Here is a 24528-nt window from a genome sequence, read left to right as displayed (position 1 = left end):
AGTGCTCATCCAATTTCCTTTTGGAATCATTAATCACCTGCACTTCCACCACCTTTATAGGCAGCGAGTTCCAGGTTATTACCACTCACTGCATAAAAAAAGTTCTTTCTCTCAGCCCCCTGCATCGCTTGCCCAAAACCTTAAATCTGTGTCTCCTAGTTCTTGTATCATCAGTTAATGGGAACAGCCTTTCTTTGTCTACCTTATCTAAACCTGTTGTAATCTTGTACATCTCTATCAAATTCAATCAATCTGTGTTTCTGTACTTTAGTTTTTCCGTCCTTCAAACATTCTGTCTCCAAACTGGGAATTTCCTTTGTTACCACGTGCTGCAAGTGAGAATATTGCCAAGGTTTTCTGCTTGCTGCAAATCTGTATCCTGTCTCTTCACTGGAACTTGTCTTATCATATGATTTTATAAACCTATACATTCATAAATTACAGCACAGAAGAAAGCTATTTGTTCTGTTATACTTGTGCAGGTGCAGACTCATAAACTGGAGATATTTACTTTAATCTCACTTCTCTGCCCCTTCCTGTAGCTTTTTATATTTAGTTTTTAGGTACTTAATTCAGTAACATTTTATGTATTATCTATTGTGCTTCAGTGGTCACTTGTGATGATGCATTTTGTGTTCTAATAATTCTGTGTTAAAAATAATCTTTTCACATCCCCTCTCATTCTTCTAGTGATAATCCTGTGTTTATGCCTTCTTGTAATATTTTGAAATGTTTACGAATTCATCTGGAAGGGATTTTGGTTTAATTTTTATTGGCAATATAACGTCAGATTCATTTTATGAAGGATTAAATTCCAGAGTTATACATGCAATTTAGAATGTTGTTTAGGTTGGGACCCAGATAGAAACCAGATGAAATCATAATTGTATGGGTACTCTTATATGCCCTATTAGTTTTGAGACACTGGGAATTTGTTGAACAGTTCACACCCTGACACTAAAATTGGCTTTCATTCATTGTGCTAGGCACAGGCTTAGCGGACCAGGCAGCGTAGTTGTTATGAGCTCCTGCAGCAAGGTTGGAACTTTGGCATCTCAGTGGACCAATCCTCATTAGAGTTCTGGAGGAGAGGGGTCTCTGAATCTGAAACAATCAGAGATCTGACTGTCTGATCAACTGGAGAGAGGTTGAGAAAACAGACTGTAAGCGAAAAAGTTGTGCATGGAATCCAAATTAAGTTTAGCCCATAACTGGGGAAAAGATGTGTACTTTAAAAATTTTTTATGGCATTAGGTGCGACATGAAATAGGCGTATCTCACTGGTGTTATGTTCATTCAGCTATTTAATGTAAAATGAACCAGTTCATGATTGGCCTCATCTTCCTAAAGTGCCTTTCAGTCTATCTTTTGAAAGATAAGAGAATGCATGCGCTAGTGCAAGCGAGATCATATTATCCAATGCACACAACAAATATTGTTATGATTCCGACATTATGTTTATTATTTAACTAAATATTAGACAGGAAAGGTGCTGTCCAGATCGTAGGGAGCGTGGCATTCGGTATCGGGAGTGACCAGTGACTTTGAATTGGAGAGAATATATAGTGAATTTGCAACACTGGGCTTAGGCCTGTTGCACAGACATGATGGGCCGAAGGGCCTGTTTCTGTGCTGTATAACTCTATGATTTGCTAATCATTGGAAACAAATCTTTCAGTATTTACACTCTCGAGACACTTCACATTTGTGAAAATTTCTATTAAATTTCTCCCTCAACCTTTTCTGATCCAGTGTAAAGAGCCCCAAATTTTCATGTCTCTCTATGACTATAACCTTGCATTCTTTGTATCATTCATGAAAATCTTCACTGTACATTTTCCATGGCTGTAATATCTTTCATATAAAATGCTTATGAATTGCATTACAACATTAGCTCCTTTCTTTTATAATCAATGCATTAAACATAAAACTCAGAATCCGTGGTGTTCTCTGCTTGCACTTCCACTTTTAAGGATCCATATACCTCCCTCCTTTGATCTTTCGGTGCGACTGTAAGAATCATATTTGTCATGGTTGAGGCCCTTTTAAAATTGACCTCTGTTTGCTACAAGTAATTTCACTTAAGTACTGAAATTTTCAACTTTTACTGTGCATTCTAAAACAAAGATTTGCTTTGAGTAAATTCTAATGGAAAGATCCCTTGGCTTAAAGTATCTACTATTTGACTTGTGCAAAGGATTGGTCTACCAGCATGTTGTGTCAAAGTGTGGTAGGTAGATCAGCAATTTTATTCACAGCAGGCTTTCAATCTTGGTTGTCCTGTCAGGGTACAGCTCAGAAACTTGTTGCTTTCTAAAAGGATGGCAACTCCTCCTGGCTGCTCTTGCAAATCTCTTGGTGATTGATTCAAGCAAGTACAAAAGCATCTGCCGGACCCGAGAGGTGCCGGATAATCAAAAATTCTGGTGAATCAGGAGTTGTACTTACCGAGGCAATACAATACAATAGCTTTAATTTTAAGAGAAATGATTGCATACAAAGTACAAGAAGATGATTATCAGCAGCATCACTATCTAATGCAAAGAACAATTGATTGCACTCAGAAAACCCGGCCCGGGAGAGCTTTGGGAGATGTCTGGAGGCGCCGGATGGATTGAGTCTTGTTTAGGCAGATTGTGGAAATTCTGGATAATAGAGCTTGCCGGTTGGTAAAGTGCTAGATAACAAAGCTTTTACTATAATCTGCCTGCTCCCTCAATGGGGCTACTGCAGAAAGTGGAGAGACCCAAATAGATTGAGAGAAAAGACAGACACAGATAAAATTATCAAATTGACTCCTGACAACACAGTCCAGCGCTGACGTCATTAGAGCACTCCTAGCTTTGTACATGCGCAGAACGGACTCTTGCTGTCAGTATGGTGCTGCACATGTGCAGCCTATGTCAGCACCTGGCTTGTCAGGACTAATTCGTGCATATGCGCGGAAACATCATTGCGTTCTGCAACGTCTGCTCACCACTCGCTCCCCGTCTCGCCACTTCTCCTCCCTCGGCCGCTCGCTCCCCGCTTCACCCCCCACCTACCTGTCGGACACTTGCTCCCCGCCTCGACATTTCTCCCCCACCACCCCACCCAGCTGCTTGCTCCCTGCTTCACCCCCCATCTACCCGTCGGACACTCGCTCCTGGCCTCGCTACTTCCTCTCCTCTGCCTCTGCTTCCCACTCCCTCCCACTTCTGGTCCCCGCTCCTTCCTATGATTGCCGCCTTTCTTCCCCGCACAGGGGAAGTGGGAAAGAGAGCGAGAGAGAGAGAGTGACAAGATAGGCAGGGGAGGGGAGGGAGACTGTGAGCAGGATGGAGCGGGGAGCAGAAGCAGGAGGGAGCAGGGAGCCGTGACAAAGCAGAGGAGATGAAATGAAAAGGCCGGGAGCGAGGGACCCACAGGTGGGGAGGTGAAAGAGGTGAAGCGGGGAGCCAGCAGCTGACGGGGGAGGCATGGAGCAAGCGACGAGTGGATAGGCACGGGAGGCAGCAGCAAAGAGAAGCGCAATGGCAGGAGGGAGCAGGGTACTGTTGGGGGTGGGATTGGGGCAGCAATCGCAGCCACTGTGGCATTTGGGTTTCATTTGTTTTTGTTTTTGTGATAAATTGAGCAGTGCCATCTTTACTACTTGCAGCTGCCAAAAACGTTGCAGTGATGATTCAGTGCATGAGGCTGCATTTGCACATGTGCAAATACTATGCCACCTAGTGGTTGCATTGTCAGCAAGCACAGCTTAAAATTATACTAGATGCCACTGCATTCGTCATATTTGATTACTTCATCATTTTTTTAAACTTAAATTTACCTCATTAGTTTTCTTCCTTCCCATTTTCTTTTGACGGTGTAGACCCCCTACTGTGATGCTGTTCCATTGATGTACCTCACCCAAGTGGAAATTTTTTGCATGTGAGCCTGAACACTGGGTGTACAGGCTATTCAACCACTGGGATATCATGGCTTAGCCTAATCCATGCTGCAGATTTGCAACAGTGCATCTGGGTAGTGATCAGGAGTGGAGACCTTGGGCGATTTCCCCTACCTACTTTCGGGCTGCTGAAGCTAATTATAATGCCCCATTTAAATCAGCTGACTCCACACAAACCTAAGATTGTACCTGGGTTGATCTTAGTTTGTATGGTTCAGTTACTTAGCTGGATAAACTTGCTGACCTATTGAAAGGGATGTAGGGGAGGAAATGCTTTAATGACGTTTAAATGATAAAACCACATTTATTAACATTTTTATATCTGCTATATTTTCAGTTTGGTTACTAAGGTGAGATCAAAACTTTTTATAGTGTCCAGATGTAGGAAATACTTGTTACTAGTTAGATAATGCATAAGGCACGGAAGAAAAGTCATTCACCCTTTATTGCTTACTCACTGTTGGTTCGAAATGTCAAGAAATTCTTAAAGTCAATAATGACAATTTCTGTTCATTAATTCCCTGCTCCCACCATCCCCCCCAATCCAGGATCATGACCGTCGAGTTCGAGAAGCAGTTCAGCAGGCGTTTGAGCCACTCATTCTTCAAGTGAAGCGGAACTTAGCACCTTATTTGAAGAGTATTATGGGACACTGGCTTATTGCTCAGTGTGATACCTATAATCCGGCAGCCTCAGCAGCAAAAGTAGCATTTCAAGTTGCTTTTCCACTAAATAAACAGCCCGAGGCTGTGGCTTTTTGTAAAGAAGAAATTATGAGTGTAAGTAACAGACAATAAACTTTCTCACTGGCATTTCTTGTTAGATTTTACATGACAACCTTTTAGGAATGATATAAAAAGTTATGTTATTGACTGTTTGATATGGCTTCAATATTTTAGCCAGAATTCCGAGTTGTCTTTGTGATATTGTTGTGTAATGCTTTTTCTGGGCAGCCAGAAACTTCTTATCACAGGTCATTCATTTTCTAATTTTGGTATATCAAGTTGTCATAAATTATCAGATATTACCCTTCATCAGCATTTAAACTCATTGCTTATGTTCACTTGGTTTCTCATGTGTATTGTTTGAACAAAGCCATTGATCACAGAATCATTACAGCGCTCTCCTAATGAGCACCTCACCTAGTACCACTCCCCTGCCTTCTCCCCGTAATCCTGCACATTCTTCCTTTTCATATATTGTCTAATTCCCTTTTGAATGCTTCAATTGAACCTGCTTCCACCTCAGGCAGTGGATTCCAGACCTTAACCATACGGTGCGTGAAAAAGTATTTTCTCATGTCGCTTTTGCATAACAGACCTAACAATTAAATGAGTGCTTACCATTTGTCCCTTTAACCCATCCCAAAATGCCAAGTAACCAGAAAATGTTATCCAGATTATTTCGAATGATGGGGGGAGGGCAGGTGCAGTGAGGAGTCAGAACTGGGTTGTCCAGAGGTTTAACGTGCCACTTTTGACTTCTGGCACACGATGATGGGATGAAAGTCTCCTTGCTCCATTGGCTGGCAAGATCTTGTGTGAAATAAGTTTGAGTATTGACAACTAAGGTCCTTTGTGGGTGTGAGGCCACCAGTTGGCCCTAAATTATGAATCTTTGGGAGACCATAAGGGGAAAATTAAAAATCTAACTTTAATGTAGAAGAGGGTATTCTTATGAAGTTAGGCTTATGGCATATTATTAATGGCAGTGGGAGCTTTACCCTTCACATAGATGTGCTGTAGTTGATCTGAAAGCAATTGATCCTGACACATTACAAAAATTTAAAAATGCTGTATTCCCCAGCACTGACCTGACGCTCTTCCTAGAAATCTCCAGTATTTTCAGGTCTACTGATTAATTCCTATGCTCCCAGTGTACACACAAATTAAGTTTATGTTTTATACCAAACTGTTTCCCTTTCCAGTTTCACTTTTAGTTAACTGTTAAATGTCCAATAAAAGGATGTAAAAATATTTGATTCCAGTGCCATCTATTGGAAAAATTATATGTTACAGCAAAACAATGATTGACAATAAGCCATCAACAACTTGCATTTGTTGACTGCCTTTAACATAGAAAAACATCCCAAGGCACTTCAGAGATGTACTGAGTTTGACAAAGTTGGATGCTGAAACAAAGAAAGAGATATTAGGTGGGGTGATGAAACAGTTGGTTAAAGTTTTAAAGGCCTTAAAGCAGGAGAGAGAGATGGAGGTAGAGAGCTTTAGGGAGGGAATTCCAGTCTATGTGACCTAGATGGTCGAAGGCATGACCACCAATGGTCAGAAAGGAGAGGGGATGCACAAAAGGTCAGACTCAGAAGAGCGATACTTCAAACGGTGATAAATGTACTGATCCTTTGACTACACATGACAATAAAACTTGAATATTGTGCTAGCCAATATTTATCCCTCAACCAACCCCCATCAAAAACCCCAGACAATCTGGGATGAGTCCATACTCAAATTGGCTGCCATGTTTGCCTACATAACAGTGACTATACCTCAAAGGTTGTGCTATAATTCATTGTCTGTGAAGTGCTTTGAGACATTCTGAAGGCATGTAAGATGCTATATAAATGCAAGTTCTTTCTTTGAATGAGAAAAGTAATTATTTCCTAGTCCTTGTTATGCCAGGTGGAGTTTACAAAATGTCTGTTTTTAGGAGTATAAGACAGTTACTAGAAGCAATTAAAAGATTGTAACAAGTGCACAGATATCTCCCTTTATAACAGTGTAATGAGCACCTTAGTAAATAATGCTTCTCAAACTTATCCTCATGATCTCCTTTCTCTTGTTAGATGCATTTGCCTGTTAGGTTTATTTTATCTTCTCTTCACTCAGTGCAACAGGTGCTTAGTTTATTAACTAAGAATTATGCTCTTTTCATTTAGGAGGTCTATATTAGTGGCTTATGACTTCTTGTTAATTTAAACCAATTGTTTTTCCCCTCCTCTTGAGAAAACATCTCCTCTCCATTTGGTGCATAGCAGAGATTTGAACTTGCTATGTGGGGAACCACAAGAGTGAACTTGTATCTTATTAATTATACAGCAGTGGCCTATCCACTAAACTACTTAATGATACCACTTTCAAATGGGAAATGTAAATCAATTCTTCTTACAACTTTACATTCTTATACAATTACTGGATGCAAATGATTGAGCCCACCAGTATGAAAGAGATTTGTTAACATGAATCAAGATCATCTCTAAATTGGATGCTTTCATTTCAGCTGTCTATCCATGTAATTCCTCCAAGCCAGTTCAAGCAATGGTATCATCAGGACATGATATTTCTGAATGAAAATGCAAAGAGTGAGAAATTCTAATCATCTAGTTTTTTTTTTACAAAGACACAGTTTTTAAGTGTATGTGTATTTTAGTAGTTGTAAAAACCTATTCAAATTTATTTGCAGCAAAGTATAATAGAAATGTAGTTTGCAGCTTAGTTTCTAAAACTTGTATTCCTGCAACAAATAGTGTTGACGTCTCTGTAAAACTGTACTCTAGTTAATTTTGATACAAGATGTAGTTTGTAATTACAGCTGTAATTTTTCTGTTCCACAGATCCTATATGATTACATCATGAAGGAGACTCCAGAGACCCTCAGTGATCCACAGTAGGTTATTTGGCTTCAAGGCGATTTATAAAAAAACTGTTATGGAATTGGGCAGTAATGGTGTATTCCGATATAAACAGACTCCCAGATGCATTGAATTCTATTATTTTGATTTAGAAACACGTCCTAAGCATAATTCCAATGAGTTTTTGCCAGAGCAACTCATACATTTATAATATATTAAATATATGCATATCAATGTTGCTGTAGAACTAGTGTTAGGATGCATATGAGAATAACTTGTACACCAACTGTCTCATGTCTTGCCCAAATGGTTTATCTGCGATTGTAATACAGAGTGTAAACCCGCCTGTGCATTTTCTGTGGAAGAACCCATTGAAGTATCGATGTGTAGTAGCACATCCGTGCAACAATCTTTTCAATTGTGACTTTACTATTTTACTGTTCTAGTACTGATGGGGTGGTGTAAGGATGGATTTATATATTTTAATGTTACTAAGTGAAATTAAAGAAAATCATAAAAATTCCCTCTGATGGAGACGTACTCCTAGTCCTTTTTTGGGTTTTCAATTTTCAGTCTATAGAATCGCTGCAAAGTGGATAATGTTGATTTTGTAGAATAAAACTGTTTGTTGTCTTACTGGGGAGGATCATATAACTATTTAACAAACATTATCGTAATGAATTTTCCAGAGTAGCCTATACGCCACTGATCAGAATAAACCAGTTTCTAAAGTTGGAAAATAAATTGCATTTTTTCCTTACTTGCATTTTATATTTTATAAAAAAAAGTTTAATTGAGAAGATGACATATTATTCTGTCTGCTGCAGCCCCATTCCCCCCCACCCCCCAAACTGACCACTTGGGTAATGAACTTTGAGATGCAGTGGCACCTTAGGTTTGCTGCAGTAACCACATTTTTAATTCCACTGAATTTTTCCTTGCTGCTGCTGGAAAGCTAAGCCCTCAAATCAGATATTTGTTGAAATTATTCAAATGTATCATCATGCTTATTTCAGAAAATACACCACTTGATATTTGGAAATTATGTGGCTTAATACTCTGGTGGCCATAAAGTGGGGGGGGGAGGGGGGGGAGAAGATGAAACCAAAATTAAACATAGACGACAACTCTGCTGAATCCTGTATTATTATAAGTATGTTACTGTAATAGTTTTTTTTTGAAAAATGTAGATAAAATCATTGGATAGTTTTACATAGTTAATGACTTTTAATACCACCAGTGATTAACAGACTATTACAACTGTAAATTGTTGTTCAATCTTAGAAGTGTTCCCGAGGAAGAAAGGGAAGGCAAATACTTGAGGGTTGTTACAAGCTCGCTATTGGCTCTGAAAAAGCTACTTGACCTTCTCCCTGAAAATGAGAACATGGTCCTAAAGGACAGACTAACGGAACTTCTATCACAGTCCAAGTTCTGGAAGTACAGCAAACATAAAAATCCACAGGTTTGACTTAACCATTCTCTGAAATATAGAAAAATATTAAATACAGCAGTAAGTTAATAGTAGTCATCTATAAGATGAGAAACTGAGGTCAACAGTGTCGAAGTTTTCCAAATTTTTATTATGTACTACGACTGATATTCATAGAAACACTTTGTTTCAATGATTCATCAAAGGTAGAAGGACACTGGGAAGCCATAGCAGCAGAACACTGGACCATTAATCAGTGTGCCTAGCTTTGAATTTGCCTCCATTTAGATGAGTTATGGTCCAGTTGTTTGATGTGTAGTATTCGACCACTTCAGGGTTTGTGGGCAGATAAAAAATGGCAGGATCAGTTCTGCCTACAGGTCTGCAAGTAAAAGTGCCCATAAGTTCAAATCATGGACTGGTTGGGCCTCTTGGCTGGAGGAGGAAGTATGATGATAGTAGTTGAGACTTGGGAAGAGAGGGTACTTATTTCCATCAATAAATGTTTTTATCTAAAAACATAACATCTAAATTTTGTTTTGCATGGACTTCATCTAGCAGAAAGTAATCCTTTTTTTTGCTAACTTAAAACTACACTTTTAGAGCCTTCAGTCTAGAACAAGACCAGATTTTTATAGTATGTAGGACAATTGAGGGAAATTAAACTACCTGATACAGGAAAATTAAGTGTACATAAGAGTTTGTTCCTTGCTTTTTAATCTTCATTCACAATAATATAACCTGATGATCACACAGTACATTTTGTTGACCACTTGATCTTTGCAGATCAGATTCAACCATTTAGTGTCCTGTGAGCATTAAGTGTAAATGTTTAATGTTGAGAATTTGAAATACTTATAGCTTACTTTGTTCTTTTGTTAGATCCGTTCAGCTTTCTTTGAATTGATTATTGCTTTTTGCCAATATTTGCCTGAGCTGATGAAGTTTGAGGCTGCAAGAGTGTGCCCTGCTGTGCTGCTGAGCATAGATGATATGGATCCAGTAGTATGCCCTTCTGTCTGGGCAGCAGCACTTTATGTGCTCACCTGCATTGAGGTAAAGTGAAGCCTATGGTAGACAATTTGTGCAGAAAGAAGTATTATTTTAATATTTAAAAAAGCATTGAAGAAAACTACCTGAATGTATTGGTTTGTTGAAGTTATGATTGGTGTTTTATTTTGAAGCAAAGGCACATTGTTCAAACTGAGATTGTGGGACTCCCCAGTGAGTCAGTGCGTTAAGGTGATTGAGCCATGCAGACTGGAATGGCTCAGTTAGTTGATCTCATCTGGGACACCAGTAGGGATGCTACTGTTAGCCTTTTTGCCCCTGGGTTAGGGAGGGGAAGTTTGCCAGGGATTCTGCTTCTGATAATTGTCTTGTGACCCCTGCTGGAATTACGTATGTGTGAATATCAAATGACAACAGTATCGTACTCAACTGTGACACTGCTGTTGGTCTCATAGGCTTTTGGAACCTTGTCTAGCTTGCATTTGAACAATGGCATTTGAAGATGTATCAGAGGGTGTCTATTGAGAATTACCTTAGCAAAATGGAGGTGAGAAGGGGAGCAGAAGAAAAATTGTCCTGTCAGGCAAAGACTACTTATTTTTGTTTTCCTTCTGTTCCAACTGCCACTGCCCCAAGAGAAAATGATCCTCAGACAGTCTTGAATAACAGTCACAATTTGTGTTAAAAAAAAAATGCCTGAGTCCTTTATAAGGCATAGCTGTGCATTCAGCTGGAAAAACAGGAACATTGGGCGGCACAGTGGCGCAGTGGTTAGCACCGCAGCCTCACAGCTCCAGGGACCCTGGTTCAATTCTGGGTACTGCCTGTGCGGAATTTGCAAGTTCTCCCTGTGACTGCGTGGGTTTTTGCCGGGTGCTCCGGTTTCCTCCCACCGCCAAAGACTTGCAGGTGATCGGTAAATTGGCCAGTGTAAATTGCCCCTAGTGTAGGTAGGTGGTAGGGAATATGGAGTTACTGTAGGGTTAGTGTAAAATGGGTGGTTCTTGGTCGGCACAGACTCGGTGGGCCGAAGGGCCTGTTTCAGTGCTATATCTCGAAATAAATAAATTGAGTAGTTTGTGGCAGAGGACACTGAAGTCATAGTCGGAGAGATGGATTTTTATTAGACTTTTTGAAGGCAGAGATAAATAATAACTATCTTTGGGGCTTTACAACATTTTGAGTGAGGTAAATCTGTTCAGCTTTCACTAAAAGCTCCATACCCCAGCCCCAATCTATCCTCATTCCTGACTACGGATTTATGCTCAATGGAATGGTGTATAACCTCAAAGTCTTGTAATCTGCATTCTTGCATCACAATTTATAACTTTGCATCTCTGAGGTCAGACCTTATATCACTTTCTCACCACTGAGTTACTCATAGTTCTTTGCTGCCAACAATTTTCATAGCCGCCATCACAATACAGGCAGTTGTTTTTATTAAAATAATAAAGATTTTTAGAAATCCAAGTAAATAAAGATGGGAGAGAATATTTGAAATTCTATGGCTTCTATGAAAAAATTGGGAATTGACATCTGTAAAGATTCTAATAGTATCGTTCTCATAGAGTCATAGAGAGATACAACACTGAAACAGGCCCTTCGGCCCACCAAGTCTGTGCCGACCAACAACCACCCATTTATACTAATCCTACATTAATCCCATATTCCCTACCACGTCCCCACCATTCTCCTACCACCTATCTACACTAGGGGCAATTTACAATGGCCAATTTACCTATCAACCTGCAAGTCTTTGGCTGTGGGAGGAAACTGGAGCACCCGGCAGAAACCCACGCGGTCACAGGGAGAACTTGCAAACTCCTCACAGGCAGTACCCAGAACCGAACCCAGGTTGCTGGAGCTGTGAGGCTGTGGTGCTAACCGCTGCGCCACTGTGCCGCCCTATTTAAGATTAGTGCCCTAAGGTAATATTGTACATCATTTGGTATCTTTATTTGGCATGCAGAGGTTTTGCTTTCACTGACTTCATATTTTCTATCTAGTACTGATATTTTAGTAACACAGCCTTCTTTTATTAATGTTTTTGTTAGGATTGCTGGGCCCATGTAAGTGCGAAGAAAGGAGTTTTGCCAAAACTATGGACAGTGCTTAAAGAAGGTGGCCGCGGCCTGGCTACTTTTGTCTATCCGAGCCTTTTACCGTTTATCAACAGGTTACCTGAAGAAATAATTGGATCAAAGATGGAGTTTTTCACCATGTTCTTCAGTACCTTTAGCAAGGGGTATGATCTGTTTATTAATTCCCATTACCAAAGCACTCCACCATGTTGCTATTTTGCTATTAACTAAAACAACCTGATCTGGGGAGATCTACACAACAAATGCTGTTTACTTAAAACGCACATGTCCTGGAATGCAGATTTCTGGAAAGACAAGCTGGATATGAAGGGTTACTGACCTGAAACGTTAACTCTGCTTCTCTCTTCACAGATGCTGCCAGACCTGCTGAGTATTTCCAGCATTTCTTGTTTTTATTAAAAAGTGGTAATTCGGTGAATCAATAGAAGGACAACATACTGCCATTTTGTTTCTAGTACCTCGTTTAAGTCCAGTCCAGCCTGCTTCCTCTAGAGTCCAAAATGAAATGAGCTTGGGCAGTCTCAACACAAAAAATGACGAACTGATGATGCCATGCATGGCACTTTATACTACAAGGCTGCTTCTAACTGCAAAAGCATAAATCTTGCCATCAAAGGCAATGAGGATTTTGCATTGTTCCTCTGGTGGGTCCAATCATAGCATATGTTGGGTTCTGTTTCTGTTGGAGGCATGTGAACTCCATTTAAGGGTTTGGCTGTAGTTCGGCTGAACTCTCCAGCAGTCCTTAGAGACCAGTACATCGTTGGCCTGTATTAACATTTCAGTGACACTAAGGAAGGTCCTAGCCAGAATGTCCTGTGAATGTACAAGATTCATATATGCATAGTAACATTAAAATCATCTTTGTAATTGTATGCACAGTTTCCCATTGAATCCGCCTTAGAGTATAAAGGGTACAGATATGTCAGAAAGGAAAGTGGTGCAATTAGAAGTGGAACTGGCTGAGAATTTAAACAGGATATTGGAGAAACCAGAAGGACAGACTTAATGGTAAATAGAGATGTCACATGCTATTCCAAAGTTGTGCTTTCACCCTAATGTTAGGGCAAAAGAAGATTTGCTTCTATCTAACCAATGCTGTATCATATTGCACAGAATGTACAGCACAGAAAAGGGCCTTTTGGCCCGACTGGTGCATGCTGGTGTTTATGCTCCACATGAGCCTCCTTCCAACCTTCTTCATCTAACACTATTACCATTCCTTCTTCCTTATGTGTTTGTTAGCTTTCCCTTAAACGTACTGAGGGTATTTGCCACAATTCCTCCTTGTAATAGGGAGTTCCACATTCTGAACACTTCCTGGGTAAACAAGTTTCTCCTGAATTTCTTATTGGATTTGTATATCTGGAAGTCCATGCTGTAGCCAGGCTGCCTGAAATTGAAATGTTACCTGTTACCAAACACTAATAATCCTTCCAAAAATACACATTTTATTAAATTTAATAAAACAAAGCATGGTAAGTGTAGCAGATTAGAGCATCAGTATATGATGTCTTCAGCTGGTGGAGAATGCAGCTTTATTTCATTATTCCACTGAGTACATTTTTAGCCTCTGCTCTGAAGAGGTACCAAGATGAGCCCAGGCATTTCCCCACAGAAAACGAGGGAAACGAGAGTTTGGAAAAATTCGGATTGTTTTCACTGGAACGACGGAGGTGGAGGGGCGACATGTTGGAGGTTTACAAAGTTATGAGCGGCATGGACAGAGTGGATAGTCAGAAGCTTTTTCCCAGGGTGGAAGAGTCAGTTACTAGGGGACATAGGTTTAAGGTGCGAGGGGCAAAATTTAGAGGGGATGTGCGAGGCAAGTTTTTTACACCGAGGGTGGTGAGTGCCTGGAACTTGCTGCCAGGGGAGGTGGTGGAAGCAGATATGATAGCGACGTTTAAGAGACATCTTGACAAATATATGAATAGGAAGGGAATAGAGGGATATGGGCCCCGGAAGTGCAGAAGGTGTTAGTTTTGGCAGGCATCAAGATCGGCGCAGGCTTGGAGGGCCGAATGGCCTGTTCCTGTGCTGTACTGTTCTTTGTTCTTTGTAAAAACTTGCAAGAGAATGGACCTGCGCTAAACTTGCACACTTCCTACCAGCTAATGTGGAATGATGCAGGTGATGTAATTGGAGCCATTTCTTGACGGGAGGAAGATCAACAAGAACTTGAATTTATAATCACATAATTAACATAAAGATTTTTTTGAGCTCCCAACGCCGGGCTCCATGGCAGGGGCCAGAAGATCGCACCAGCAGCGGCCTGCCATGGAGCCTGACGCCGGGATTGCCGGGCCTGATCTTCCCGGTGGTGCCAAGGCTCCGTGGCCCCCCACCCCGCCTGCCGCTCAGTGATGGGACCCAACTTTAAATAAATAAAGGATAAGCATATATTTACGTACCTTTCACAGCGATCTTGCCAGCAGTCTGCGATCTTCCGTGCGACGGCCGGCACTCGCGCGCCTTCACTTTTCCATCCAGGGAAAGCTGGTATCACTGAAGTGGGGAGGGGGACAGGATCGACTCTGCATTTCTAGTGTTGGGGTGGAGTGGGGGGGGGGGGGGGAAGGGAGTAATAGAGGTTTAATTTTTTTAAAAATTACATTTCAGCTTCATTCAAAAGCATATGTATCCTTGAAAGTGTTTGTCACATACTTAATGTGGAATACACTTCAGGGTTGTGCATAAGTGCTGTGGAAATGGAAATCAGGTGCAATATATAGACAGCTTAATTAATAAGAGCAATTTTGTCTTTTATTTATCAGAAATAGTGGAAATGTTAATACAATAAATCATACAGTCAAAAGATTCAGGTGCAGACAATGGTGTAGAAATTGTTTAAATGTATTTATTGCTATTTAACTTGCATAGATCTTTACTGTAAAATACAATGGAATGTATTCCAATGTACATGATAAAGTGGGAAAGTTTTTTTTTGGCTGTGTCTGGTTTGTGCAGAAACCTATGAATAGGCTTAAGAATTTGCAACCATGCTGCTGTGAAATTTGCACAAGTAGAATTTCAGTTTGCCTGATATGGAGTACACAAACTTCCCATAAGGACACACTGTACTTATGTCACCTTAACCACATTTTAACAAGCGTCAAGGCTTAGGAATCTTCAAGTGTGTGCAGGGTTACTGCTGGAGTTGAACCAGCTAAATCTACCTGCCTTACTGGCACACAGCACTGATAACTTTCCTACGGCTTATCCAGGTACAACGATGCAACTAAGTAAGGCGTTAGTTCGCAGGTTATCTGGAGCTAAATGAGAAAAATACCAGTTCACTGAAAAGTCTACCACTCCCAAGTTGTGAGGTCTAGTTTCAGATTACTGGGTCTACTGCAGAAAGTTGACATGATTGCAAACTTCTGTAGCTATGTGCACATCTTGGAGCTCCTCCGTTTAATTTACCTTGTCCCCTCCCCCTAAGAAGAATGTTCAGTCATTGGTAATTAAAGAAGGGGCTATATGTAAGAAATCAGTAGCTTCATAAATGACTATGAATATTATACCCACGTAAGATGTGACTCTGATTGCAACAGTTCCTCCACTAGTTTCTGAACACTGCATTCCCCTGTCAGCATTCCGAAGGGATCGTTCCCTCCGCGACACCCTGGTCCACTCCTCCATTACCCCCACCACCTCGTCCCCGTCCCATGGCACCTTCCCCTGCAATCACAGGAGGTGTAATACCTGCCCATTTACCTCCTCTCTCCTCACTATCCCAGGCCCCAAACACTCCTTTCAGGTGAAACAGTGATTTACTTGTACTTCTTTCAATGTAGTATACTGTATTCGCTGCTCACAGTGTGGTCTCCTCTACATTGGGGAGACCAAGTGCAGACTGGGTGACCGCTTTGCGGAACATCTCCGCTCAGTCCGAAAGCAGGACCCTGAGCTTCCGGTTGCTTGCCATTTCAACACTCCCCCCTGCTCTCATGCTCACATCTCTGTCCTGGGATTGCTGCAGTGTTCCAGTGAACATCAACGCAAGCTCGAGGAACAGCATCTCATCTACTGATTAGGCACACTACAGCCTACCGGACTGAACATTGAGTTCAATAATTTCAGAGCATGACAGCCCCCCATTTTACTTTCATTTTTAGTTATTTTTTCTTTTTTACATTTTTTACAACCTTTTTTTTGCATTTATTTCATTTCATCTTAGTTTGTTCAGTTTGCTTACCCACTGTTTTATTTTTCAGGTTTGCACTTGCTGCTGTTCAATATTCAGTGTATTTACACCTAATCTGTACTAATGCTTTGTCTTTCAACACACCATTAACATATTGTTTGCCTTTGCTCCGTGACCTTTTGGTCAGCTATGTGGCCTGGTCCAATCTGGACCTCCTTTGTTATCTCTTGCCCCACCCCCACCTCACTTGCTTATAACCTGTGACTTTTCTAATATTTGTCAGTTCCGAAGAAGGGTCACTGATCCGAAACGTTAACTCTGCTTCTCTTTTCACAGATGCTGCCAGACCTGCTGAGTGGTTCCAGCATTTCTTGTTTTTATTGTACTATATATGCTTTTTAAGGTTTATATTTTTGGTAGGTTATATTTACTTCTCAAAAATGTTCCAACTCATTGTTTCCAAAGCAATAAAATTGGCTTTGGCCCAAGATTGTATAATTGTTACTTGCAGCAAGGTTTTGATCAAAGTAGATTGTGATCAAAGGGTAATTGAATATAACTTCAAAATAGGTTTGTCAAAGGACGTCTTGTGAATTTTTAATGCTTTTCATTTTCTAGCGCTGGCACTGATTTTGAAAAAAGGCTTGTATTTATATAATGCCTTATCGTACCACTGATTTTTTTTTTACCTTCTTTACCTTTTTAGTCATGTGACCCAAAAGTGGTTTACAAAATTATGTGGAAAACTTAGAAGAAGAAACTCTCTTTGAGGATAAAATGTTTACAATTTATTTTAGCAATAATTTTGAGAATTAATTTTTGGGTGATTTTAAAAAGATGTTCTTTTGTTATTGTTGATTAGGTTACTGAGTGAACGTGTCTTGATGAGCTGTTCTGAGAGTTCAGCAATTGTATCTGCCTTTATGGAATGCTTGCATTTCACTCTACACCAGAATCTGGGAAAGGCTGAGGATCAGCAGAAACTCCAACAGATGCTCATAAATGAGCAGGTATATGAAATCTTCGCTTTAGCTTTTCTCTCTTAAAAATGCTTAGAATGGACTTGCTGAAATTGAAAACACAATGTAGTCTGGAAATTGGAATCTGTATCCCATTAATCAACAATGCATTTTAATGTACTGTGGTACCATAACGCCGATGATTTTTCTTTTTTGTTAGATTTTTTTTCTCATTCCATTCCCATTTTTGAGTTTCCTTGAGCCATGCAATACCCTTGACTAAGAGAGTAGGTATACACCCTGCTTAGCTACAAGGAGCAGGCTATGGCATCTTTCCCTTGCACCCAAAATATCTGGTCACTGGAACTTGGTTACAAAAGATTAAATTGGTAACTTGCTGTGTGGAGGATCATGGACACAAACCTGCATCCTATCACTCTTTGATATAGCATGCATGGGAATCAACACACGCTATCATGACTTTTGAATTTGGCTTTAATGTACTCTTTAAAAAGTCATTTTTATTTTAGATATCCTTAATCTTTGTATTTGTCAATAGCCAACATTTCAGTTGTATTAGATGACTACTGTGCTAATATGTTACACATCAGAGAATGTAGGGTTGTGTTCATGTTTGCTCACGCGTATTTGCTTGTCAAATATTTTGAGCAGTTCAAGTTGTGTATGTGAGATAAGGGAAGGAGAACATTTACAGGTAGAGGCTGTAAATATTTTATAATAGAGCAACAAAAAAATACTTTTCATTGTTAGTATAATTTCAGAAAGAATAAAGTTAAACTATTTATTTTCTTTAGCTACTACCTCTTCTACGTTCTGCTTTGAAGACCCCCAAACTGCAAAACAGCACATTCTCCCAACTCGCAGACACTCTTGCCTCATGGGAAAGGCGAACTGATAATCCAGATGTAGAAGAGTGGGCTGATGTGTACAGAAGACTGTTATCTGATTTTTGGGATGGTCTTTCTCAAGCCTGCATATCTCAAGTGGGCAGTGCAGAAGCTGACAAAAATCTATTAGAAGGAGTCTCCTCTTTGCTTAAATGGTTGAAAAAGCCTGAGGGTTGTACAAAACAGTCTGTGAAAAAGAAAGGAAAAATCAGATTTTTTGACGAAGAAGAAACTGAGAATCATGAAAGCAGCACTGCTGATCATCTGGAAGAATTAACTTTTGGAACTAAGAATGCATTGCAGTCTGAAAATTTGGGGGATACTTCCAGACAAGTTCAGGACAGCCATTCTGCCAGAACTGTGCCTTTGGAAGGCCTCGTCTGTGAACTTGCCAAACTGAGCATGACCTTTATCAATGAACAGAACTCTGAAGTGCATCTTGCGTTCTTGACTATACTAGTTAGCTCATTTCCATCGAGGAAGCTATTTATTATTTTGCTGGAAAATGACAACCCAGGGAGTGCTGAGTCTTTCCTTGAAACAGATAATGAAGTGAAAGTGATGGCAAATAACCCTGCTGTACAGTTTCTGACTCAGAAACTACTAATATGGGTGAAAGAAGCTAGAGCTGACCTAAGTTGCCTCGTTGATATGCTCTACAGTGTTCTTCTTTGCTGTCATAACAATGAAAGGAAGATAATATTGAACCAAATCTCTGAGGTAGGTGAATAAACACAAGAAATCCATGGCAATTCTGTTTATCTTTTTTTAAGGGTTAGATCAATAGTTTTGAAGCATGTTCAAGACATTTTTGCAGCCGCCCATGCCTTGCCAGCTATGGGCACTAATACCAGTAAGTCTGCAACACCTCCATTGCCATGAGTCTCCTCTTTTCTTCATCTCTCTCTCTCTTCCATCTATGTTCTTTTCTCACTCCTCCAGCACTTCTGTTTTCTTTGACTTTTCTCTTCCATTTGTTTCTGCAACAATTTTTCCTCTGTTTCCTGCAACTTTCTAGGTGCCAATTGTGAAAGCAAGTGAATACAGAGTATGAGTAGGATCAGCTGCAATGCTGAAGGAACTTCGAGTGGGAGTGTTGAAATAAATGGAAAATGGAGGACTAAAATAAGAGCCATGTGCAATTGATGTGGATTGCAGTTTAATGGGAAAAAACACTGAAGTGCTAACATTGTTTAGGTTAATTGTTAATTCTGGTCCTTCTATTCTTTTATATTGGATCATCTGGCCAGGTCTCATTTGACACCAGTGGGGCATGCCTGTAATTTGAGAACCACTGGGTTAAATCAGCATAATTCAATTTACTGCAACAAATGTAAGTTGTGGACGGAAATATGGTTCTGCACCTTGTTTTGTGCAGTTTAATTGTTGACAGTACTGCTTCTATATACACTTGAATATTGTTTGCTTGGTGCTCAGGGTGTATGTACACAACATCTTTAGCTTTGTAGCGAAGTTCTTTCCACTTGGCGTAATGTGGAAGATACTGTGTTAACAATAGCAATATCAGATCCTATCAAACGACAGTTCCAAAGGTGGAGTACCCAGCACCTGATAATTTGAGGCTCAACTGCAGATCACAGTGTAAATTCTGTTTTCTGCAGTTCTGGTTCAGAGATGTTGAAGGATTGCATGGCAGTGCTGATGAACGAACTGTTTCAGGATAGTACAGACAAGAGTTTTGAAAGCTGCGAGGGTTTAGTTGTAGGATTGTCTTCATTGTACGTAGTGGAAATCTGGTCAGTTCAAGTGACATTGGCACGAGGTTCTAGCTGGACCACAGTAAGAATATTCTTTTGTCAAGACTTCTACACCTGCTAGAAGGCTTTAATATTGGCTTTTTAAAATTTCTCTCCTTGCATTCTGTCATTTGTTTTCTGTACCCTATTTGAATTTGTTTAATTTCCCCTCTCTACAGTGCTTGCCATATACCCAAGTGACAAGCCAAGACTGTGAACTGTTCTGGGCCTCTCCTTATGTTTCATGTTGCCTTTTTCTTTTCCACAGCATTTTTTCTGCCCTTCTCTCCTCTCCTGAAGGTATTTACTAAAATTACAAAGACACTCAATTCTAGGTCTCCACCACTTCTCAACCTGCCATTGCCTCTGTGTTGTCAGACTGCTTGTCCAACATTGAGTCTTGGATGAGCCCAAATTTCCTGCAATTAAACATTTGGAAGACAAAAGTCGTCATCTTCAGCTGCAACCATAAATTCTGCAGCCTTGACACTGATTTCTTCCCAGCCAGTATCTTTGTTGAACCGAACAATTCACAACCTCAGTGCCCTATTTGACTCTAAGCAGAGAGCTTCTAACCCAGGGTTGTCCAAACTTTTCACGTGGGGAGGCCACATGGCAATTTTTGTTTTACATAGGAAGCCGGTGCGACAGTTTTGGAAAGATAAAGGCAATAAAAATTTATCTTAATATTAATCAGAGCAACAACAAATGTGCATTTTTGTGAAGAAGCTTTAAATGAGAAGATAAATTTATTGACTGACTTTCTCAGCACTATGTTGGACACTAATTTAGTGAGATACCTGGCATTTTTATGCTTACACAAGTGGTAAACATTTGTCCGCATGCTTGTAGCGATGTGGAGTCTTCCAGATAGATCTCCATCTGGCAGGAATGATCTCTCTCTGTCTCTATCTCTGTATCTGTATCTCTCTCTCTCTCTCTCTGTTGTTCCCCCCCATCCCCCCCCTCTCTTTCTGCCCCCCTCTCTTTCTGCCCCCCTCTCTTTCTGCCCCCCTCTTAGTTTTAGTTTTAGTTTTAGAGATACAGCACTGAAACAGGCCCTTCGGCCCACCAAGTCTGTGCCAAACATCAACCACCCATTTATACTAATCCTACACTAATCCCATATTCCGACCACACCCCCACCTGTCCCTATATTTCCCTACCACCTACCTATACTAGGGGCAATTTATAATTGCCAAATAACCTATCAACCAGCAAGTCTTTGGCATATGGGAGGAAACCGGAGCACCCAGAGGAAACCCACGCAGACACAGGGAGAACTTGCAAACTCCACACAGGCAGTACCCAGAATTGAACCCGGGTCGCTGGAGCTATGAGGCTGCGGTGCTAAGCCCCCACTCTTTCCGCCCCCCACTCTTTCCGCCCCCCTCTCTTTCCGCCCCCCTCTCTTTCCGCCCCCCTCTCTTTCCGCCCCCCTCTCTTTCCGCCCCCCTCTCTTTCCGCCCCCCTCTCTTTCCGCCCCCCTCTCATTCCGCCCCCCTCTCATTCCGCCCCCCTCTCTTTCCGCCCCCCTCTCTTTCCGCCCCCCTCTTAGTTTTAGTTTTAGTTTTAGAGATACAGCACTGAAACAGGCCCTTCGGCCCACCGAGTCTGTGTCGACCGTCAACCACCCATTTATACTAATCCTGCACTAATCCCATATTCCTACCACACCCCCACCTGTCCCTATATTTCCCTACCACCTACCTATACTAGGTGCAATTTATAATTGCCAAATAACCTATCAACCAGCAAGTCTTTGGCATATGGGAGGAAACCGGAGCACCCAGAGGAAACCCACGCAGACACAGGGAGAACTTGCAAACTCCACACAGGCAGTACCCAGAATTGAACCCGGGTCGCTGGAGCTATGAGGCTGCGGTGCTAACCCCCCTCTCTTTCCGCCCCCCCTCTCTTTCCGCCCCCCCTCTCTTTCCGCCCCCCCTCTCTTTCCGCCCCCCCTCTCTTTCCGCCCCCCCTCTCTTTCCGCCCCCCCTCTCTTTCCGCCCCCCCTCTCTTTCCGCCCCCCCTCTCTTTCCGCCCCCCCTCTCTTTCCGCCCCCCCTCTCTTTCCGCCCCCCCTCTCTTTCCGCCCCCCCTCTCTTTCCGCCCCCCCTCTCTTTCCGCCCCCCCTCCCTTTCCGCCCCCCCCTCCCTTTCCGCCCCCCCCTCCCTTTCCGCCCCCCCCTCCCTTTCCGCCCCCCCCTCCCTTTCCGCCCCCCCTCCCTTTCCGCCCCCCCCTCTCTTTCCGCCCCCCCTCTCTTTCCGCCCCCCCCTCTCTTTCCGCCCCCCCCTCTCTTTCCGCCCCCCCCTCTCTTTCCGCCCCCCCCTCTCTTTCCGCCCCCCCCTCTCTTTCCGCCCCCCCCTCTCTTTCCGCCCCCCCCTCTCTTTCCGCCCCCCCCTCTCTTTCCGCCCCCCCCTCTCTTTCCGCCCCCCCCTCTCTTTCCGCCCCCCCCTCTCTTTCCGCCCCCCCCTCTCTTTCCGCCCCCCCCTCTCTTTCCGCCCCCCCCTCTCTTTCCGCCCCCCCCTCTCTTTCCGCCCCCCCCTCTCTTTCCGCCCCCCCCTCTCTTTCCGCCCCCCCCTCTCTTTCCGCCCCCCCCTCTCTTTCCGCCCCCCCCTCTCTTTCCGCCCCCCCCTCTCTTTCCGCCCCCCCCTCTCTTTCCGCCCCCCCCTCTCTTTCCGCCCCCCCCTCTCTTTCCGCCCCCCCCCTCTCTTTCCGCCCCCCCCCTCTCTTTCCGCCCCCCCCCTCTCTTTCCGCCCCCCCCCTCTCTTTCCGCACCCCCCTCTCTTTCCGCACCCCCCTCTCTTTCCGCACCCCCCTCTCTTTCCGCACCCCCCTCTCTTTCCGCCCCCCCCTCTCTTTCCGCCCCCCCCTCTCTTTCCGCCCCCCCCTCTCTTTCCGCCCCCCCCTCTCTTTCCGCCCCCCCCTCTCTTTCCGCCCCCCCCTCTCTTTCCGCCCCCCCCTCTCTTTCCGCCCCCCCCTCTCTTTCCGCCCCCCCCTCTCTTTCCGCCCCCCCCTCTCTTTCCGCCCCCCCCTCTCTTTCCGCCCCCCCCTCTCTTTCCGCCCCCCCCTCTCTTTCCGCCCCCCCCTCTCTTTCCGCCCCCCCCTCTCTTTCCGCCCCCCCCCTCTCTTTCCGCCCCCCCCTCTCTTTCCGCCCCCCCCTCTCTTTCCGCCCCCCCCTCTCTTTCCGCCCCCCCCTCTTTCCGCCCCCCTCTCTTTGCGCCCCCCCTCTCTTTGCGCCCCCCTCTCTTTGCGCCCCCCTCTCTTTGCGCCCCCCTCTCTTTGCGCCCCCCTCTCTTTGCGCCCCCCTCTCTTTGCGCCCCCCTCTCTTTCCGCCCCCCTCTCTTTGCGCCCCCCTCTCTTTGCGCCCCCTCTCTTTGCGCCCCCCTCTCTTTGCGCCCCCCTCTCTTTGCGCCCCCCTCTCTTTGCGCCCCCCTCTCTTTGCGCCCCCCTCTCTTTGCGCCCCCCTCTCTTTGCGCCCCCCTCTCTTTGCGCCCCCCTCTCTTTGCGCCCCCCTCTCTTTGCGCCCCCCTCTCTTTGCGCCCCCCTCTCTTTGCGCCCCCCTCTCTTTGCGCCCCCCTCTCTTTGCGCCCCCCTCTCTTTGCGCCCCCCTCTCTTTGCGCCCCCCTCTCTTTGCGCCCCCCTCTCTTTGCGCCCCCCTCTCTTTGCGCCCCCCTCTCTTTGCGCCCCCCTCTCTTTGCGCCCCCCTCTCTTTGCGCCCCCCTCTCTTTGCGCCCCCCTCTCTTTGCGCCCCCCTCTCTTTGCGCCCCCCTCTCTTTGCGCCCCCCTCTCTTTGCGCCCCCCTCTCTTTGCGCCCCCCTCTCTTTGCGCCCCCCTCTCTTTGCGCCCCCCTCTCTTTGCGCCCCCCTCTCTTTGCGCCCCCCTCTCTTTGCGCCCCCCTCTCTTTGCGCCCCCCTCTCTTTGCGCCCCCCTCTCTTTGCGCCCCCCTCTCTTTGCGCCCCCCTCTCTTTGCGCCCCCCTCTCTTTGCGCCCCCCTCTCTTTGCGCCCCCCTCTCTTTGCGCCCCCCTCTCTTTGCGCCCCCCTCTCTTTGCGCCCCCCTCTCTTTGCGCCCCCCTCTCTTTGCGCCCCCCTCTCTTTGCGCCCCCCTCTCTTTGCGCCCCCCTCTCTTTGCGCCCCCCTCTCTTTGCGCCCCCCTCTCTTTGCGCCCCCCTCTCTTTGCGCCCCCCTCTCTTTGCGCCCCCCTCTCTTTGCGCCCCCCTCTCTTTGCGCCCCCCTCTCTTTGCGCCCCCCTCTCTTTGCGCCCCCCTCTCTTTGCGCCCCCCTCTCTTTGCGCCCCCCTCTCTTTGCGCCCCCCTCTCTTTGCGCCCCCCTCTCTTTGCGCCCCCCTCTCTTTGCGCCCCCCTCTCTTTGCGCCCCCCTCTCTTTGCGCCCCCCTCTCTTTGCGCCCCCCTCTCTTTGCGCCCCCCTCTCTTTGCGCCCCCCTCTCTTTGCGCCCCCCTCTCTTTGCGCCCCCCTCTCTTTGCGCCCCCCTCTCTTTGCGCCCCCCTCTCTTTGCGCCCCCCTCTCTTTGCGCCCCCCTCTCTTTGCGCCCCCCTCTCTTTGCGCCCCCCTCTCTTTGCGCCCCCCTCTCTTTGCGCCCCCCTCTCTTTGCGCCCCCCTCTCTTTGCGCCCCCCTCTCTTTGCGCCCCCCTCTCTTTGCGCCCCCCTCTCTTTGCGCCCCCCTCT

The 24528-nt window shown here is 44.2% G+C and overlaps 1 protein-coding gene across 5 annotated transcripts in view; it reads left to right on the top strand.

The window, feature by feature from the left end:
• ltn1 (listerin E3 ubiquitin protein ligase 1) overlaps nucleotides 1–24528 on the top strand; it is a 169624-nt gene that overhangs the window by 11809 nt on the left and 133287 nt on the right. For 3 of the 5 annotated variants that reach the window (XM_068040503.1, XM_068040502.1, XM_068040501.1), the window contains exons 4-10: nucleotides 4480–4710; nucleotides 7503–7555; nucleotides 8805–8985; nucleotides 9835–10008; nucleotides 12018–12208; nucleotides 17078–17225; nucleotides 17990–18802. In XM_068040503.1, the coding sequence (XP_067896604.1) occupies nucleotides 4480–4710; nucleotides 7503–7555; nucleotides 8805–8985; nucleotides 9835–10008; nucleotides 12018–12208; nucleotides 17078–17225; nucleotides 17990–18802 (1791 nt within the window). Of the gene's footprint in view, nucleotides 1–4479; nucleotides 4711–7200; nucleotides 7251–7502; nucleotides 7556–8804; nucleotides 8986–9834; nucleotides 10009–12017; nucleotides 12209–17077; nucleotides 17226–17989; nucleotides 18803–24528 lie in introns of those variants that run through there. The other 2 variants (XM_068040505.1, XM_068040504.1) reach the window with 2 other exon arrangements.

The sequence above is a fragment of the Heterodontus francisci genome, chromosome 10, assembly GCF_036365525.1.
Source record: "Heterodontus francisci isolate sHetFra1 chromosome 10, sHetFra1.hap1, whole genome shotgun sequence".
NCBI classification, from domain to species: domain Eukaryota; kingdom Metazoa; phylum Chordata; class Chondrichthyes; order Heterodontiformes; family Heterodontidae; genus Heterodontus; species Heterodontus francisci.
Note: the sequence above shows the minus strand (reverse complement) of the source record. Positions and strands in the feature narration are given on the sequence as shown.